This window comes from Rutilus rutilus (assembly GCF_951802725.1).
Source record: "Rutilus rutilus genome assembly, chromosome: 7".
Classification (NCBI taxonomy): domain Eukaryota; kingdom Metazoa; phylum Chordata; class Actinopteri; order Cypriniformes; family Leuciscidae; genus Rutilus; species Rutilus rutilus.
The window spans coordinates 38,827,339-38,847,266 of NC_140221.1; the positions used below are offsets into that span (position 1 = coordinate 38,827,339).

The 19,928-nt window shown below is 37.0% G+C and overlaps 1 protein-coding gene across 4 annotated transcripts; it reads right to left on the minus strand.

The window, feature by feature from the left end:
• Window positions 1-1,194: 1,194 nt before the first annotated feature.
• chfr (checkpoint with forkhead and ring finger domains, E3 ubiquitin protein ligase) lies at window positions 1,195-18,518 on the minus strand. 4 transcript variants are annotated; one of them, XM_084414094.1, is made up of 18 exons: window positions 18,370-18,518; window positions 16,998-17,155; window positions 15,703-15,802; window positions 11,434-11,543; window positions 11,260-11,319; window positions 10,405-10,572; window positions 8,085-8,279; window positions 7,009-7,183; window positions 6,485-6,639; window positions 5,717-5,879; window positions 5,328-5,470; window positions 5,107-5,223; window positions 4,940-5,023; window positions 4,777-4,847; window positions 3,168-3,255; window positions 2,428-2,535; window positions 2,209-2,281; window positions 1,195-1,974 (listed from the first exon to the last, which is right to left on the minus strand). In XM_084414094.1, exons 2-18 carry the CDS (start codon window positions 17,107-17,109, stop codon window positions 1,932-1,934), a joined length of 1,965 nt encoding a protein of 654 aa, XP_084270220.1. In that variant the 5' UTR covers window positions 17,110-17,155; window positions 18,370-18,518; the 3' UTR covers window positions 1,195-1,931. The 4 variants fall into 4 exon arrangements, with proteins under 4 accessions (XP_084270220.1, XP_084270222.1, XP_084270221.1 ...); XM_084414096.1 differs by having other exon boundaries at window positions 5,340-5,470; window positions 18,370-18,501; XM_084414095.1 differs by having other exon boundaries at window positions 5,340-5,470; window positions 8,085-8,282; window positions 18,370-18,501.
• Between the last annotated feature and the right edge of the window lie 1,410 nt (window positions 18,519-19,928).

Sequence of the window (19,928 nt, forward strand, 5' to 3'; positions counted from 1 at the left end):
TATATATATGTGTGTGCGTATTTTTAAAAAGTAATATTTTGCATACCAGTTAATATACAATATGATAAAATTTAGGCAAAGTTACTTAAAAATGCATATATCAAATGCACAAATGAAAATGATATATATATAATTTTCATTTATGCATATGTATATATAGTTATTAAACAGGTGCAAGCAACTATTCATTTGCAGCACTAAACTTCATTATACAAACAAATTCCCAAAGTAGAGAAAAGTAAGGGTAGGGCGAGTTATCCTGTGATCCTAACCACAACGTAACATTCACTAATGAACTGAAGCAAATCCACCAAATGTGGGCGTTTGTCAAATGCCATTAGTTTAGTGTGTGAGGTTTTAGAGTGCTGAGCCATTCTGTCCACCTTCATTAAAGAGCAGTTGAGGGTTGTAGAGAATTGACCTCTATGGATGTAGGAAGTCTAATCTGAGCCTCTGAAGAATGTCTTGGTGTGAGGCGACCACCGAGCCGAAAAATATGGCACAAGGCAACAAATAAAGGAGGCATTACACCCTTTTTCAACAATATCATCTAACAGTAATGCAAAAAGTTCCCTGCAACGTGAGGCACCAACTTTTAGGTAAAAATATATATATATTTCATGAATTAAATGGGTTTTATAACAGAAGAGACAACCTCGAACATAAAGAAAAGTTAAAGTTGAAGGGTAAAAATGTTCTTAACTTTAACAATTTTCATGCGGCTTGAAGCTTAATGCCACATTTTAATGACTGATTGTGGTTACAGTTTAATGGATGCAGGTACAATAAACAAACTAAAACTGGCTAAAACCAATGTGGTTTACGGAGTTAAACAACAAATAGAGCCGAGTGTTAAATATACACATCAACTGAAATGCAACCTCTGGGGTAGATGGAAATAACTATTTTCTAGTATAGAAATACAGCTCTAGCCTAGTTAGAAAATATTTAAACAGCTATTATAGGGCCTTACCATCTACCTACATGACCCAACCAAAGCTACAAGTGAAAGGAAACCTAAAATATGTCAGTGACCTAAGAAAACACCGGGAAAAGCATCAAATAGCTAAAACTGGCCTTGTTTGCATATGAATTTCATAAACATTTCCCCAGAGAAAACAGCAAAAAATGCCATAATCATAAGACGTGCACGTCTCTATTCTAAATCAGATTTGACTTGATTATCCCTAGCAGTGCGATATAACCCTCAGTCTTGTTTTATATAAAATAAAATAAAAACTCATATGCCTTTAGAACAGCCCTGCAAATGAAAGAGAACAAATACACACACACAAGGGCTTATGGCCCTTAGAAAAATAATGAAGAACAAAATGCTGAATAGCTAACATGTCAGTTTAGTGCACTTGATCAGTCACCTCTAGAACACAATCATCCCATTTTTATAACATACATTTTCAATGTTCTCAGTAGCACGTAAATGTCTTGAGCGGTACATAATAATACATTGAGATGTCAAACATAACATTTGAAAGAACTGTGACATATGCAAAGAAGTGCACAAAGAACACTTAAAGTCAACTCTTAGGCACCAAAGGTTAGTTATATCATTTGTATATTATATATTGTTTAAGCTAAAAAGCTTTTTGAAAGAAAAAGTGATTGCCAACGTAGTCTCGTTTTACAATTACAAGCAGAGATGTGACATGAATCCATAGTGGAATGAAGTGTGCATACTGAAAGTGTGACGGTCAATCCATCATGGAAAATTAGCGTCCGTCTCTACACACAGTGCAGATCCAGATCAAATGTTTCCATATGCTGAAACCATACTTCAAGGATGATTGGTTTATCATCGTCTGATTGACTTTTGCATATGTAAAGATGCCATCTAGAGGAGAAAAAGAGGTATGACACCTGCCGGCAGCAATGCTAATAAAGCTACGGTCAAATCAAGCGTCGCTCCAGCAGCTTTAGTTCTTAAACCGCGTCTGCTCGCACACGTGGTTGAATTTCCTGAAAGAGGAGAGTACAAAATTACTGATTAAGATTGATCACTGTGTGTCATCCGAGATATAGGATTATGATCACTTAAAGACTTTTTATATAAATGTACTAGCAAACAGATCTATGTTGTTGTACTTCAGACTGACACTACATAGATGTGCATTAGCTGCCCTCTACTGGTGGATTCAAGTATGGAGCATTTTAGAGGATGGACAAGATATGATCAACTGTGGTTTCACTTACAAAGCGTGGTGTGCTTTCACTTGAGTCCGACAGTTGCGCCCCCAGTAACAGTCTGGTCTGGTGGTCACATCATCTGTGGAAAAACAAGCAAACTTACTGCATCACTTCCAGTTTATTCTGTAGTTTTATAGATTTGGCTTGATGCGTGGCACGACATTAATACTGTGACACTAATATGACCGTGTAGCTTTGTGTTACTTTAATGCATACGAGTCTTACCTGGCAGCTCTGATGGAGGAATGCGCTCTCTGTATTTGTATGCAATCTCTCTAAAAGTGCGAAGTCCACAGCAGTAGCACAGGAAAGAGTTGGCAGTGATTCTGTAATCTGAAACAATTACAACAGGGCATCCATCACTGATTGAATCAAATTGTAGTAGTTGAACTGAATTCATTTCTTGTTTGTAGCAAAATGATGAATTTTTGAATCCGCATTGTTGGAAAATATGCATTCAAATCAATTTATGTTCAGAGAAAAAGACGAAGACAGTGCACTTATATTATTATGAATGGGAGAAAGTGTAACGCACAATATGGTGGGATAAGTCCCGCTTTCTAAATAAGTCATTGCATCACTGCAGTTTCTTTTAGACACAGCTGTTCTGAGACTGCACATGAGCATTGGCGGGTCCAGCCTGAAAACCATTTTTTTTTTGTCATGATTTGAGCTTTTCGAAACATTTACGAGACAGTTGTTGTCAGATTTCATTGGTGATTTCAAATATGAAATCATAAGCTTGGTGAACAGCTTTGGAGAATTTGATGTTTCCATGTTCAAAGAGATAAGAGCTGTACTTGTATGACTGAAATAGCTGCCCGAGAGGCTTTACAAAGATGGTGTGAAACCAACACTCCACAATCACTTTTCACAAAAACGTGCATATTGTGATAAATATAACATATCCCACAAAATGTTTAAGAACACCAAGATCACCCAGCCTCAACAACTCTCAATATTACCAGAGAGATGGTACAGGCCCTGCTGTACAGCCTGGAGCGCTTCCTGCAACATGTGCCTCCAGCTCAGTCCTCGAGAAGTCAAATAGTTCTGCCACAAAGAAAGCACAAATGATCAACAAACACAGAGGTTATACAGTTATAGCATTCAAATAACACTTGAATTTAAAACTAAATATTTCTGGTAAAACATCCTCCTAATAATTAACTTGTTTGTTACATTTTCTAAAGAAAATGGGAGGGGTGCTTTTGCAAAGGAAACCAAGGTACTTATATCGTTATAGGCGAATTAAATCATGAAAAATGCATGCAAAAATGCCAAAAAAATTTTTTATTGTTTTTAAATTGCACTAGCATCTTAGGGTGTACTGTAGGGTTAGTTCACCCAAAAATGAAAATGATCCCATAATTTATTCACCCTCAAGCCGCCCTAGGTATATATGACTTTTCCTCTTTCAGTCAAACACAATCAGAGTTATATTAATAAATATCCTGCTTCTAAGCTTTATAATGGGAGTAAATGGTACCTTAGATTTTGAAGGCAAAAAAGTGAATCCATCCATCATAAGAGTAATCCATACAGCTCCAGGGGGTTAATAAAGGCCTTCCGAAGCAAAGCGATAAATTATGACCATACGCGAGTCGAGTTCCAGTGGAAGAGTGACCTCTGACCCGACGCATGACATATTGACAAATGTAGAAGCACAGAGGATAGAGCAAAACAAAACACCGGTCACGAATTAGAAGTCTAAAAGGAGAATGCCAGAGGATTTAGATATATGAGAGAAGAGGAGCTTGAGTTTGTTGCCCAGCCCTGTTTGTTTGAACCGCGAGAGGAGTCTACTCTCATCTAAGCTTACGCTGCTCCTACATCCTTACGACGCATGTCGTATGGTCAGAGGTCACTCTTCCGCCGGAACTAGACTCACGTACAGCCGTTACCGGAAGCCAGTGATTAGGGCTTATAAAGTTATAAATATGAATATTTTTCTTAAAAAAAACACACATTCGCTTCGCTTCAGAAGGCCTTTATTAACCCCCCGGCCGTATGGATTACTTTTATGAAGGATGGATTCACTTTTTTGGGCTTCTAAAAACTCAGGCTCTATTCACTCCCATTATAAAGCTTGGAAGAGCCAGGATATTTTTTTAATAGAACTCTGATTGTTTTTGGCTAAAAGAAGAAAGTCATATATACATAGGATGGCTTGAGGGTGAGTAAATTATGGGATCATTTTCATTTTTGGGTGAACTAACCCTTTAAGATTAATCACAGTTCCATATTTTAAAAGCCAGACAATGGGATTTTTTTGCTCATTGTATCATTCATCAGGCAAAAAAAAAAAAAAAAGAAGGCCATATGATTTTGGTTAGAGGTTGCATGCATGTCTGTAGCACAATACTGGATGAGTTAAAAGTGTAATACTTGTAAAGTTCATCAATTATTAAATAAGTTCAATTCAGCCATAAAGCAGCTCTGCAGTGATGTCATCATCCAGCTTTTATTCAGTTCAAGTTTACTTTTCATCCAATAGTGTCAGTGCAGTCAAAAATACTATAATAGTACATTAATAATACTGGTCTCAAATATAAGCAAAAGAACCGTACATACCTGAAGGACTTCAGACTCATATTGATTGCCATTAAAAACTCCATCCAGACATTTGTCATTAAGGTTAAGATCTGTGAGGAGAAAAAACCATAATCATCATTATAAAATAACACAGGCAGTCAGAAAAATATTATACAGCAATCTTAACCAGACAGAAACCTACCGCTGAAATGCGCAAGGCAGCCGTGACAACCGATCCGCTGGCAGCCCCAGTACACATGACAGAAAGGTTTCTGGCACACCATACCTGTTCAAAGGAGCGGACAACAAATCATCAGGTGACTGCAGTAGGCCAGAGAACATTGATGGACAGGTGTAAGGGCCACTCACAGTGCTGCGGGGACATCTGAGGGGGAAGGTACTCGAAGCGTCGGTCAGGCATTGGCTGCAGGCAGCAGGTGCAGATGAGGTGACTGCCTTGAGGAGCACACCTGAACTCCTGAGGAGCTGCAGTGGGAATACAGAGGATTTCAGCATAGGTAGATGGGCATGGATTTCTCTGTTGGTGTGTGTGAGTGCATGGTTTAGGCTCAAATGTGAGCGTGAATGACCTGTGGAGGTACCGGAGGATGTAGAGGGCCCTTCTCCAGACACTTTAGCTGGTCCCTCAGATTGAGCAGGCTCACAGATCCACAGGGCAGAGCTGAGCTCCTTCCGATAGCCCGGACACTGCCGACACATCATGTAGGGCTGACTGTGTACAAACAAAGTTAATCAGGGTGGGTATCTATATTTAGAACCTACTGGATGTCTACTATTTTAACATCAAGCAAAAAATTTCAGCTTTAATTTAATTTATAAAATACAAAACACTATAAATAATTATATAACTGGGTTTTCCAGGAAGTTGAAGTGAAATATACTGCATATTTATGTCAAGCACTTCCTTTTAACAAAAAAACACAAGGCTCTGAATGGATAACAGTGTAAAGATGCTGACCTCATGTCAGAAATGTCACTGTCATTGTCTGAGAGCTCAAACAGATAGTCTGAACTGCCCTCCTCGTCCGAGAAGGAGCGCTCAACTTTCGGCTGCAGCATGTCCTGCGTGATCTTGTTCCGGGCATCCATGCTGCGCAAGTCATCTTCACTCCGACACTTCTCTGAGACCAAAACAAGAAATAAAAAATAAAGCCACAAAATTAAAGAAACGACTCCTTTTATACTGCAAGGATGCAATCAAAAGTGAGTTAGGACATTTATAATGTTACCAAAAATATATATATTTCAAATAAATGCAGTTTTTTAAAACTTTCTATTAATCAAAGAATCCTGGAAAAAAATGCTTCAATGGTTTCTACAAAAATATTAAGCAGCACAACTGTTTTCAACAATGATAATAAGACCAAATCAGCATATTAGAATAAATTCTAAAGGATCATGTGACACTGTAATGACTGCTGAAAATTCAGCTTTGGCATTACAAGAATAAATTACATTTTACAAAATATTACAATAATAAACATTTTAAATTGTAAAACTATTTCACACCATTACTGTTCTTACTGTATTTTTGACTAAATAATTGCAGTCTTGATGAGCATAAGAGACTGTTTTACCTGACCATCCTATTTGTGCAAAGTAGTTTAAATGGATTAAAAGTGCAAACTCTTAGCAGCAAATATGCTTTAAAAAAAATAACACATCTCTGTAAACTCTTTGATATTGACTATTTATCTCTTTGGCTAGGTTGTGTGTGATACAGTACCTGGGTGCTGGAGAAGGTAAGCCTCCACCAGGTTGTTGAGAATGTGGTTTTTACGGATTCTCTCCACAGGACATCGGCAGGTGGGGCAGAAGGACGAACGTTCCATCCAGCCAGAATAACAGGCAGCGCAAAATGTATGCATGCAGGGCTGAAGACTGTAAGGAAGCACACACATTAACCGAAAATTCATTCCAACTCAGCCTCCACACACCTTATTAAAATCTTTTTGTATAAAGCAGGCGCTCTCAACCCTGGTCCTCGAGGGCCACTTTCCTGCAGAGTTTAGCTCCAACCTTGATCAAACTCACCTGTCTGTAGCTCTCTCGTAATCCTGAAGAGCTTAATTAGCTGGTTCAGGTGTGTTTGATTAGGGTTGGAGCTGAACTCTGCAGGAAAGTGGCCCTCGAGGACCAGGGTTGAGAATGCCTTGTATAAAGGTTTACATTAAGAAAACAACAAAGGGATTTATGTTGGCCAACATGTCCATTCGGGTTTAGGTGTTGATTTGCGCACACTGGACTGACCTGACACAGTCATGCAGCAGGTCTTGGCAGACGATGCATGTGAGGGATTCTTCCATCTTGTCTGTTGTGGCTCCCTCAGTTTTCTCTTTTCCCGCTGCTCCTCTGATAGGGACCAGAGGATCTGCTGCAGAAACAGCAGATTCACTGAGAGTAGATCCAAACCCATTCTGATCATCTGCAAGACAGATCGATACATAAACATCACATTTAAAAGTGTTCATATTCTAGAACAGATCCGAAACACATTTTAATTCCAGATATACACTACTGTTCTAAAGTCAGCAAGATTTTTTTAAAAGAAATTAATACTTTTATTCAGCAAGGATGCATTAAAATGATCAAAAAGTGACATGTATAACGTTACAAGAAAAAATCTGTTATTTTAACTTTCTATTCATCAAAGAATCTTCAAAAATATGCATCACTGTTTCCACCAAAGTATTAAGCAGCACAACTGTTTTCAACATGATTATAATAAAAATAAATGTTACTCAAGTTCCATGTGACACTGAAGACTGGAGTAATGATTGCTGAAAATACAGCTTTGCCATCATAGTAATAAATAACATTTTAAAATATATTAAAGTACAAAAGTTATTTCAAACTGTAAAAATATTTCACAAGATTACTGTCATTTTTTATCAAATAAAATGCACCCTAGGTGAGCAAAAAACACTTAAAAAAAAAAAACCTTACCAAACCCAAACTTTTGAACGGTAAAAGTTGGACATAGCAATCTTAAACTAGCAGTTAGTGCATGTGCTTATGAGGGTGATACTGGTTCATATCTGGCTTGTGACACTGTCAAACCCTGTTGCCAACACGTCACCCTATCATTTACTGTATTTCTTTCACTAAAATAGCACACATTATGATGTTCATGTTGCCAGATTTATCACAGTTTGCTTTCTAGACACTTTCAAAGTACTCTGAAAATGACTATGTTGAGTTATGAAAATGCATTTCACTGATATGTTGAAATACAGATGCTCAGACCGCTCAAAATAGACAGAAATCATAAATTATTTCAAATGCATCACATATATTCCTTTTTCCAAAACAGTGTGTTACAGCACCTCTGTCAATTTTTCTTCTTTTCCTCTGCATTTCCATCTCCGGCTCCGTCTGCTGTCCTCCCTCAGTCCAGTAGGTCCACTTCAGGCGGGTGTGATTCATGACCGGCTCCCCGGGGCTGCCTGCTGGTGCGGTCATCTCTGATTCTCCTTTACGAACAACCGAGGAACTGACTGGGTTCTTCTTTGCAGAAACATCTGCTAAATGGTACACATAAGCATTTTTTGACTATGGCCTTGTCCACACTAACACGTTTTCTTTTGAAAACGTATCTTTTTCTCTCCGTTTTGGCCTTCCATCCACACTGAGATGGCGTTTTTGAAAACGCTCTCCTAAGTGGATAAATTTGAAAATGCCGTTTGCGCGTTGTAGTGTGGACTGTCAAAACGGAGGCATTTAAAAACGATGACATAAGTTTAGTCATGTCTCATGTGATGCATTTTGTACTAATAGATATTTCTATTTCTATTCACTTTCACACTGTTGCTAAAATATGTTACTTTGCACACTCTTCATATCACAGTCCTGCAAAGATGACAGAAAATTTACTCACATTTGCTGTCCTGCAGCAATACATGAGAGCAGTTGCGTTCTAGATCAAACATATGGTGACTGAGTGCGACCTAGACGCATCAGTGAATGGTTAGATATGTTGCTAAATACAATTATCCTGTCAGAAGAATTGCGCGATAATTATATTATTTATTTTTCCGTCTGTATCATCAATGCGGTTTTACGCATGCGCAGTAAGGTGAATTTAGCATTTTCATGCGTTTTTCAAAAGTTTCTCATCCACACCGAAACATCAGGAAACACTATTGTGGACGGAGAGTGTTTTTAAACAAAAATTTAGTTTTCAAATGTATCTGGATTAAAAATGTAGACTAATGTTGTCACGATACCAAAATAATTGTTTCGATACCGATACCAAGTCAAGTATTGCGATTTCGATACTTTTTCGATACTTTTCCTGAAATGGGAGAAACACTCTCAAATATCATTGCTGTGCTTTATTTTAAAAACTGGACAACATTCTAATCATATAACACACTAATAAATGAACATATGAACAGCAGATATTAAACATTTGAACAAAATATGAAATATCAAAATATAAAAAATAAATTAGAGCAATGACATTCAAGGTAAAAAAAAATAAATAAATTTTGCAGCATTATCTCATTTATCATAAGAAACATAAGAGTTACCAGTAATAACTTTATCTTGATTCTGAACTTTGAATAAAAATATGAACAGCGATTATATTAAACAATGTTTAATATTGGTAACATACGATAAGCCTCATTGGTGATATATTTGACATATGGGTCAGAGTTGTGGAAGGCCTATTCTTCATGTTAAACACAAATATATAGCAGCAAAGACAACGTCGGCAGTGTTGGCGGCAAAATAGGCTACAGAATATTTCGTTCTGTATTGAGAGGTGCAATATTTGAAAATCGATAATATTTTTTTAAATTACATTTATATTGTATTTATGTCAAAAACTAGAGACTTTCAAACATCAAAATGTCACTTATTAATATGTATTCGTAGAAATACATAGAAACATCTTTCCCTATTCTATTTTGCCTGGAAACGCTTCCAACACGCTTGCGTGTCGCGTGAAAAATAGGCGTCGGTTCTATTCTAGCATGCGCGCGTTTTCCGTGCGTCTCGAGCTGTGCCTGAGACTCGTGTGTCACGCAGGCAGTTAACATGGGAGCCGAAATAAAAACGGACACGACACGCAGCCAGTGTGTCGCCGGCCTTACAAATCTGGAACGCGGTCATTCTTAGAAGTATCGATACTAATAAATGTAGGAATCGTGATGTTTTTAATTTCCGATTTACTTTTGAAGTATCGGTGCACTGTGCAACAGAGCAAGGTAGGCAAAGTACTTCCATATGTCACTCCTCGCGTCATCTTTTTCTACGATGTGGACCACTTGTGCTCGCACATGCAGCCATCTCGCTGTAGTGTTTTGTCACATGACACTGACAGCGGCAGCTTCTTTGCTGCCTGCGTCAGGAAAAAAAAACACAGACGTCCATAGGGCGTCCATTTTTTTTTTTTTTTTTTAAGTATCGATACTGATAAATTTAGGTATCGTGACGTTTTTAATTTCCGAGTATCGCGATACTTTTGAAGTATCGGTACACCGTGCAACACTAATGTAGACGCTATGTCAAACACTGTAAATTTGAAAAACTCAAAGCATAGATGAACCAAAGCTGCCAAAAAAGACATTGCATTTACAAATCACTTTCTTATCAAAGCAACTTGCAGGAAAGTGCATATACAGTGTGGATTGTAATTACCAGAGCAGGCAGATAAGGGCATGTTGTAGAAGTGGAAGGACGAGCTGGAGGTAGATGGCTGGGGGTCCTCATGCTCAGACTGGGGTAGAGGCTTCACAATAACAGGCTCTACTGGTGCTGGTTCACTCTCGGTTTCTGTTAGATCAGAATCTTCTTCTATCCCAGCATCTGTGGGGACCACAAAGAGAAAACTGTAAGTTACTCAAAAAAGAAAGATTCTGTCAGAAATTGCATGGAGATGAAATTGGGATCAGTGATTCATCTGTGCATATTCTTCCAAAGGAATAAAAAAAAGGTTTCGTAAGCTCCCTCTAATCTTCAAAATATAGTAAAGGCAAGGTCAAACTACACAACTTTTGGCTGGATTTCCAAAGTCTGTGACAAATCTCCCAAGTCATGGCCAAATCTGTGTTTGATGTGGTCAGCAGTCAAAAACATTGCAATATTTTCAAACCTATTTGATATTATCGTCACATGATCTTGTAGTGTTTGGTGGTGGAACTAATATAGCCAATCACAGTGCAGAGGGTATTAAACGAAAAATGTTTTGCTTGAATTTATGCAAGAAAACATTTTTTTTGACCCAACCTTTTTTCTCTTGACCAAAGGTCTTGTAGTGTGCACATCTAGTCTCCATTGTGTTGTGTCATGTCCACACTGCTACGACAATACACCTTGTTGTGTAGTGTGAGCACCACAGTGATTCAGGCAGTCTTACAGTCCTCTAGTGTGAGCTTGCTTTAACGCTCTCTTCCTATGAAACAACTGTCCTTTTCTGCTGACAGGCTATAGCAAAACAAACATCTGTATAACAAACAGAAACATCTGAATGAAATGTTATCAATTTCGGTTTACCTTCAACGTCCTGTGAGGCACTTTCTTGTGGCCTGATGGTCTGATACATGTAAGCAATGTCTGCAAAACAGAAAATAGATGAGTGATGTGGCTAATCTGGGTCATATTTTTGGAAGCAACTGTACTACCAAAACAGAAAATGCTCAAATGTGGAAGAAAAAAACAACAACATACTTTGTTCTGGCTCATTCTTCCTGTACACAAAGTAAATGACATCCCCATTTTGTAGTAAGTGCATCTGTTTCTTCACCACTTTGGACATGTTGATCACTGTTCCATTGGTGCTGAAACAAACAAACAGACCATTATCAAGCAGAAAGTTAACAAGTTATAGGTCCCTTTGAATGCATATTGTGCTATTCAGAGGCTAAACGATGTAAGCCAATGGCCTTTTTGTGAATTTTGTTTTTAGGGACTAAGGACAAAGAGATGGAAACAAAGTTATGGGGAAACATCACAAGCTGGATTCAAACTCAGTCTACGTGCCTGAGCAACATGTCCAAGCATGTGCATTAAACCGCAAGGCCACATTTCTGATACCCACACTGTCTTCTGATGTACTTCGATTAGTGTCTTCAAAGATGACAAATTACCCATTTATGAACTTACTTACTAAAAATAAATGCCTTATAGCCTCTGATCCACCTAAATATTGACTAATTATTTTAAGATAATGAATAGAGAGAGAATAAAATGCTGAGTTAAATTATTGTTAAAAATGGCAAACAGAAAGCTGTGCAAAAAAAAAAAAAGTTAACAAATGAGGAAGGGATCCTTGCAGTTCCCATTACGTTGATTAAGCTTTGTGTAAAACACAGCATAAAGACTGTCTAGCAGACACACACACTTAATTACTGTAGCTGGATGGAAATGTAACGCAGCAGCGGAGAGCTATCATTCATTTAAATACATGAGACATACCGTTTCTACAGACGCAGATCAACTAGTGAATCTCCATCCACTGACTATTAACCAAATTACAATTAATTATTCACCAAAGCAATGATTAAATGTCATGAGGGAATTGGATATATATTTGCCGCAGGGCCAAGCATGTCATTAATTGAATTCACTTACTAATGTAATTAGAAGTCACTCAGTATAATTTGCCAAAACTTAATAGAACTAAAAAGAATTAATGCCAACTGCAACTACTGTTTTTTTTTATTCAATGGGCAATAGACTCTAACATTAGCATTATACACTAGTCTTCCAAAATAACATCAGTTCTGTACATTTACACAACACTCCTCCTTTCTTGCTGTATCAATGTACAGTAGTAGACAAAAATATGTCTGGCCTAGGAAAATTGACATCACCTTTTATTCAAATATAAAAAATTGGTTAAAGATTTTGAAAGCATATTGCATAATTGTGCTTGGAGTCAAGTATTTGTGATAACGTCATGAAACGTTACATTTTTTACCAAACATGCCTTTTTTTTTACCAAATAATTTGTCAGATACATACTTTTCATTTATTATTTTGTTCCTCCCTCACATTTAAAATATTTAAAAAAATATACAATATTTTTCTCATATTTCGACGGTTTAATCGAACTTGAAGGGTCAATCAATCAATCAAATTTATTTCAGGAATACATGGCCTCTCTGCCAATAGTTCCACAGTCACAATAGCATGACAGATGCTCTTTTCTTCATTCCATGATATATACATGCCAATCTCCATGCATGCTTCGACTCACAAACCTGTGACATATCAATACAAACATCAACAAGTGTGAGATCACCCAAATATTTCTTACGCAGATCCATGTACAAAGAACAATCATACAAGAAATGCTTCTCATCTTCAATCACAGAAGTATTAGTTAGATTACAATAATGACAGATTCTCTCTGTCATTTGTATATTACTCCATCTACCTGTTTCTATAGCTAAACAGTGCCCTGAGCATCTGAACAAGAACAGAGATCGTACCAGCTGTGTGTTATGTATAGATGCAATGTAGCTCTCCTGTACCACCAAGGACTTGCATTGTGAATATATATATTCAACTTCTTATTTTCTAAAACTGATGTGTACCATGCATTTTGTGCTTTTTCTCTCAATCGCTGATTCAGAATAGATGTGAATGTTTTTATATCACCTACACTTTGAGCCTCCCAGGCACTAGAGAAACCATAGAAATACAATAGAACTCGAATGCCGGAAAACCCATGTTTTTCTACCTACTTCATCTAACTGAAAAAGCATATTAGAACATTTTCTTGGATACCGATAATTAGACATGGACACTCATTTTATCCAATACATGATACACCTTTTCATATAGGTAGTAGACAATGCAAATCTACCCAGATCGCCCAAAACAGCTACATCGCTCACACCTGTACTGATACACAGGAGTTTTTTTTACAGAAGGATAACTGAACATTCTCAATACACTATGATCCATAATACAATATGGGTGCAACCATGTGGTCAAACAAATACAATGCTTGGTTACAGCTACTTTTATGCTTACGAACAAACCTCAATAAAGAAAGCATTGCCTTCTTACCTTGGTTTGCAAAGTGTTGTCAAGTTTAACACCATGACAGTTTTGGTGTAAACCACATACCCAGATATTTATAAGAATTAACCGCTTCAATCTGCTCACCGGCAAAATACCATTTTTCATTCTTATTTAAAAAGCCCCCTCTTCTAAAAACCATAACTTCTGTTTTACTCCAATTTTGAAGGGTCATTACTGTATAGTGAAAACTTTACAAACAAGAATTTATCAAATTTATATAAAAAAGAAAACATTTTTATTTATATATATATATATATATATATAAATAATACAGTGGTGGTCAAAATTGATGGCACCCCTGATAAATATGATAAAAAATGGCTGTAAAAAATAAATCTGCATTGTTTATCCTTTTGATCTTTCATTCAAAAAAATTCACACAAATCTAACCTTTCATTGAAGAAAAAGAATTGAAAGTAGGGGGTAAATCACATTATAAAATAAATGTTTTTCTCCAAAACACGCTGGCCATAATTATTGGCTCCCTGTTATTAAATACTTTTTGCAACCTCCTTTTGCCAAGATAACAGATCTGAGTTTTCTTCTATAATGCCTGATGAGTTTGGAGAACACCTGACAAGAGATCAGAGACCATTCCTCCATACAGAATCTCTCCAGATCCTTCAGATTCACAAGTTCATGTTGGTGCTTCTTCTCTTCAGTTCACTCCACTCATCAGGTCAGGGAACTGGGACGGTCATGGCAGAAGCTTCATTTTGTGCTCAGTTACCCATTTTTGTGTTGATTTTTATGTTTGTTTTGGACCGTTGTCCTGATGGAAGATCCAACCACGGCCCATTATAAGATTTCTAGCAGAGGCTGTCAGGTTTTGATTTTTTATCTGTTTGTATTTGCTAGAATCCATAATACCATGTATCTGAACAAGATGTCCAGGACCTCCAGCAAATAAATAGGCCCACAACATATAAGATCCAGCAGTATATTTAACCGTAGGCATGGGGTACTCTTCATGCCTGTTTGCACCAAACACATCTGCTGGGTTTGCTGCCAAAAAGCCCTTTTTTTGTTTCATCTGACCACAGAAACCGGTCCCTTTTGAAGATCCAGTCATGTCTGACAACTGAATATGCTGGAGTTTATTTTTGGAGGAGCGAGGAGGATTTTTCTTGAAACCCTCCCAAACAACATGTGGTGATGTAGGGGTTGTTTGATCATTTTTTTTTTAGGCTTTCTGACCCCCAAGACTCAAGTAATCTCTGCAATTCTCCATCTGTGATCCTTGGAGAGTCTTTGGCCACTCAAACTATCCTCCTCACCGTCCATTAAGACAATATAGACACAAGTCCTCTTCCAGGCAGATTCGTAACATCTTTAGTTGATTATAACTTCTTAATTATTGCCCTGATGGTCAAAATGGGGATTTTCAATTCTTTAGCTATTTTCTTACAGCCACTTTCTATTTTGTGATGCTCAACAATCTTTTGCTGCACATCAGAACTATATTCTTTGGTTTTACTCATTGTGATGGATGATTAAGGGGATTTGGCCTTTGTGTTTCCTCATATTTAAACTCCTGTGAAACAAGAAGTCATAGCTGGACAATTTCATGTTCCTAGTCACCCTGGTGTGCTTAAAAATGTAAATATTAATGGGAATATACTTCAGAGATATTTTTCTCATAAAAAATTCTAGGGGTGCCAACAATTGTGGCCGACGTGTTTTGGAGAAAAACATTTATTTCATAATGTGATTTACCCCCCAATTTAAATTCTTTTACTTCAATGAAAGGTTCGATTTTGGCGAATTTTTTGAAGGAAAGATCAAAAGGATAAACAATGCAGATTTATTTTTTATCATATTTATCAGGGGTGCCATCAATTTTGACCACCACTGTATTGCCATGAAATTAGCCAACAATCCATGTCCATCAACTATATGTCTTACCTCATGTCCTCCAGCCACACCTTTCCTGAGTTCTGATCTTGAGTGATTTTGCAATGATTCCCTGAGACCAGTTTATTAGCCGGAAATGAGAGGTCACAATCTATAAACAAAATATATCTGTAAGGTTATGATAGTCAACAATAAATCAAAATGGAATAATTTGGTCTTTGGTAATTTTAAACCTTTAACAAAAAGAAATGTTCCACTTAGAAATGTTCCCCTGTCCCAAATGCCAGCCTAAGCCTTTACATAAATCTGCAAAAATGCAAGCTTTAGCTCTAACAGTATGTACAAATGACAAAATAATTTGCATGAAGAAAATAAAGCTTAACATTAGGAGCATTAATAATATTTGCATTGTGAAATTTCCTCAAATTTCTCACTACTGTAACAAATAAACAAACAATCATTATTATTAATAATAATAATAACGATAATAGTTACAATTACAGTGGTGCATGTTACTATCGAAACCAAGGTCATGGGATCAGTTCATGATAAATATATACTTTTCAACGCAAGTTGCTTTGTCATAGTTGCAGGCTACATAACGGTGAAAACTAAAATGACAAATGGGACACCTTACGATTTTTTTCCTGCTTGAATCTGAAATATGTGACATTACTGAAGTAAAATGGGTTGCGAAAGCATTTTCATGTCGACTTTAATAAAGCACGTTCCTCTTTTCTCTCCCTGACCTGGCCCATTACTTTTCTCTCACAGACACATTAGGCATGCAAGTCTTAAATGAAGTATAGTGTGGCATGATGTGATGTAAGGTTAAAAATTAGACTACTATAGTAATGAAGCGTATCAGTTCTGCTAATAACCAGTGCAGCACACATAACCAAACAGACACATGGATTGATATTAATTAAAGCGGGAAAACCGACAGTCTTCAAACCCAGACAGACACAGACAGAGTCAAAGGGATACAACCTTTCCCTGCACACCAGCACAACACACAAAAAACTACTTAATATTCCAAGAGCATGTCTTCAATAGACGCCTTTGTCATTACTGGGGTGGGGGTTCGTTTGCTGAACTAAAGAGAGCATTGTTAAAGGCAAGGGCTCACTGAATACATGCAGACACCGCTTCAGACTGATTATCTTGAGAGAGAAAAAGTAACAACTAATAAAAGTTAATAAGTAAAACTTGAAGTCATAGGAGAGTCTATGAAGAAGTTTTGTGAAAAAGCAAATAACGGAGAAGCCCTTTTAAACTGAAATAATTATTTCACAAGTTAAGACTCAGCATTGAGCAATTAACATGATCAACACTTTATTAGTCACCTTTTTTTCTCCCCACAGTGCATTCTCTATTTATGAGTAATATCTCTGAACCCGGAGATGCGTCGACTTTAACCAGTTTCCCCCAGGCCTGACCGCTGCCTTGATGAGTCATCTTCTCCTCTTCCTTATTTTACCTGCCAGACAGCAGATCTCGTCACCTACAGAAGCATAAGACAAAGAATAAAAACACAAAAATGTCATAGAGGCAAATAAATGCAAAGGCATTCACCCACAATGCTGATTATATTATGAAAAAAAGTTGGAAAAAAACTAGTGTGAAAGACTAAACAGCATGCTTAGTCAAATGAAGTGCACAGGAAGAGACCAGGGAGTGTTGGATTGTAACACAAGATGAGTTGTAACCATCAGTTTAACCAATTAGAAATAAGCTACAGGGGTGAATCACTATCATGCTGTAGAAGTTATACTCTGTGTAAAACAATCAGCATCTGACCCAGCAGATTTTTCTTCATGTTTAAAAGCTTTACTTATTTCACAACTGACCAAAAGCATTGTTAGCCAACTATGAACGCAAGTTCTGATGAATTGTGTTGGTAATGACGGAACTCGAGATCATACTTGGCTTCGGGAAACCATTGTCACCAATGGTCTTTATGATTAACTCAGCTCACAATGCTTTTGGGAGATGCAGCCCTGATGAGAAGGATTGTAACATGACTTTCCTGTGTACTTCTAACTTCTATATGTTATGCATTTATACATTTGTTTCCAAATTTATTTGGAAATGAAATTGTAATTTGTTTTTGAATGAAAATGTTTAAAAGTAAATTAGGATGGGATTTTAAATTTGATTAGTCTTTACAATAATGTAAAACCATGTTGTCTGTTAGTGTTACAGTAGTGGTAGTAAAGCAGGGTGTAACAAGACTGTAACGTTCCTTGATATTCATTTTATAAAGTTTAGGCAAGTTATGCATTTCTAAACTACTTTAATTTGAAGCAGTTAGATAGGCAAATATTACACGAAAGTTTTACGAAGTTACAGACGCTTTTAAACTAAATAAAGTTACACACTCTATGACCTCACCTAACGTCACTTGATTAACCTAAGACAGTGTGCTAACCAGCTAACTGAAGCTGCCAACGAGTTCGGTGTAAAGCGAAAGCCTAGTAACTAGTAAACTAACGTTAAATGATACGAGCTGAATATGTAAAATCGTTCATTTCTTTAAGTGACTGATTTCAAGTTGAGTCTTGTTTTGGAAAGCTAAACAACAACGTGAAACGGCGCAGTGTTTACCCGAAGGGCTGCTAACAACTCAGAGTCGCTAGCACACAATCACATCTGAAACTGTTCAAATTAGCGGAATTAAAATGTAAACTCAACCTGTAATATTTTCAATGTACTAACCTAACCAGCGTCTGAGAGTATCCGGAGCATTAGCGCATGTTGACTTGCATCCTCTGAGTGCTTTCGTTATTATTTTGTGGAGCACTTCCTGCCCAGCAGTGGCATTTTCATGCATCAGCTGATAGAGAGAGCGAGAGAGAGAGAGAGGGAGAGAGGGAGAGGGGGGTGCTATGGGAATGAAGCTGGCAGGGGGTCACCATGCTTCTGTCTGGCCCATGTGAAAGCCCTGAACAAAAACCTGTCTGGAATGATGTCTAGACAAGAGACTGATTCACATTTTAGAGCTAGAGATGGAGATATGGACTGTTGTGAATGAGTGAATTTTTGCATAAATAATAATGATTTAAAATGAAACATTTAGTCAAGTTTTTTTTCTTTCTTTAACACCTAACTATCCATTGTATTTAAAAGCAGATTTGCAAAAGATATAGCCCCGTGTACATTACTGTCATATTAATTGTGAGATTTTTTTTATTCCATTGATAACAATAAGCCTGCAAAAATGTCCACCTATATCAACTTATGTTAAGTGCCCCTATTATGCTAATTTAAAGATTCCTAATTTTGTTTTGGAGTCTCATACTCCAGTCTGGAGTCTAATCTCGAATAGGTTTAATCAAAGTTCAAAAAACACTTTCATTTTCTCATAATAGTATGTGATTCATTCACTTCATGGTTTTAGAGATTAAAATCTTAAACAAGAATCTCTAGTTTTCATTCTTGCTGTTACTTTTACTTCTTTAATACTCAAGTAGGCTACAATTTTAATGTGGTACTTTTTACTTTTACTCAAGTATGATTTGGCCAGATACTTTTACTTTTAATAGAGTCAAATTTTCCCTCAGTTACTTGTACTTTCACTTGAGTAACATTTTTGAGTACTTTTTACAGTACAGCGAGTAAATCCTGGGCTAATTTTAATTTTTTGGGGTGAACTATCCCTTTAAAGCTCAGAGATTACTGTAAAGACGATGACAAGGGCTCACAATAACACTAAACTGTATTTTGAACATACTTACAGGTTGTGATTCTGAGGAGCAAGTTGGTCCAAATAAAGTGGATAGCCTACTGTCCCATTAATGGATAAGCGTTTTGTAAATCCCATTTGGACCTCACGTAGATTTGAGAATCGTCAAAAGGTTGTACTGCTGTTGTATCGCTGTGGTATATTTAACCACTGACTCTTCATACTCATCCTCTGGAAGCGTTTACTAAGAGAATTTGTTTTTGCAGAGCAGAAAACAGCATCTTTTCGACATTTTTGTTTGACGGAGGGCCATTGAAGACCATATAGGCGGGCATTATGCAAGTGTGTTACAGCGTTACGTATGCAGGTCACGGAAGTGAGACTGGAATTCCTGACGACTCGCTTAGGCAGTTCAGAGTCGATTCTTTCTTTTGGGACACAATAACTTGATCATAACTGATCATAACAGATAAAAACGTCTAAATAAATATCCTGCCAAATGACCTAAGTTTATTTATGTAATGATATAAATTATGTTTAGATGAGTGAAATGTGGGTACAACACTAACAAATGTATTCAGATCTCACAGAC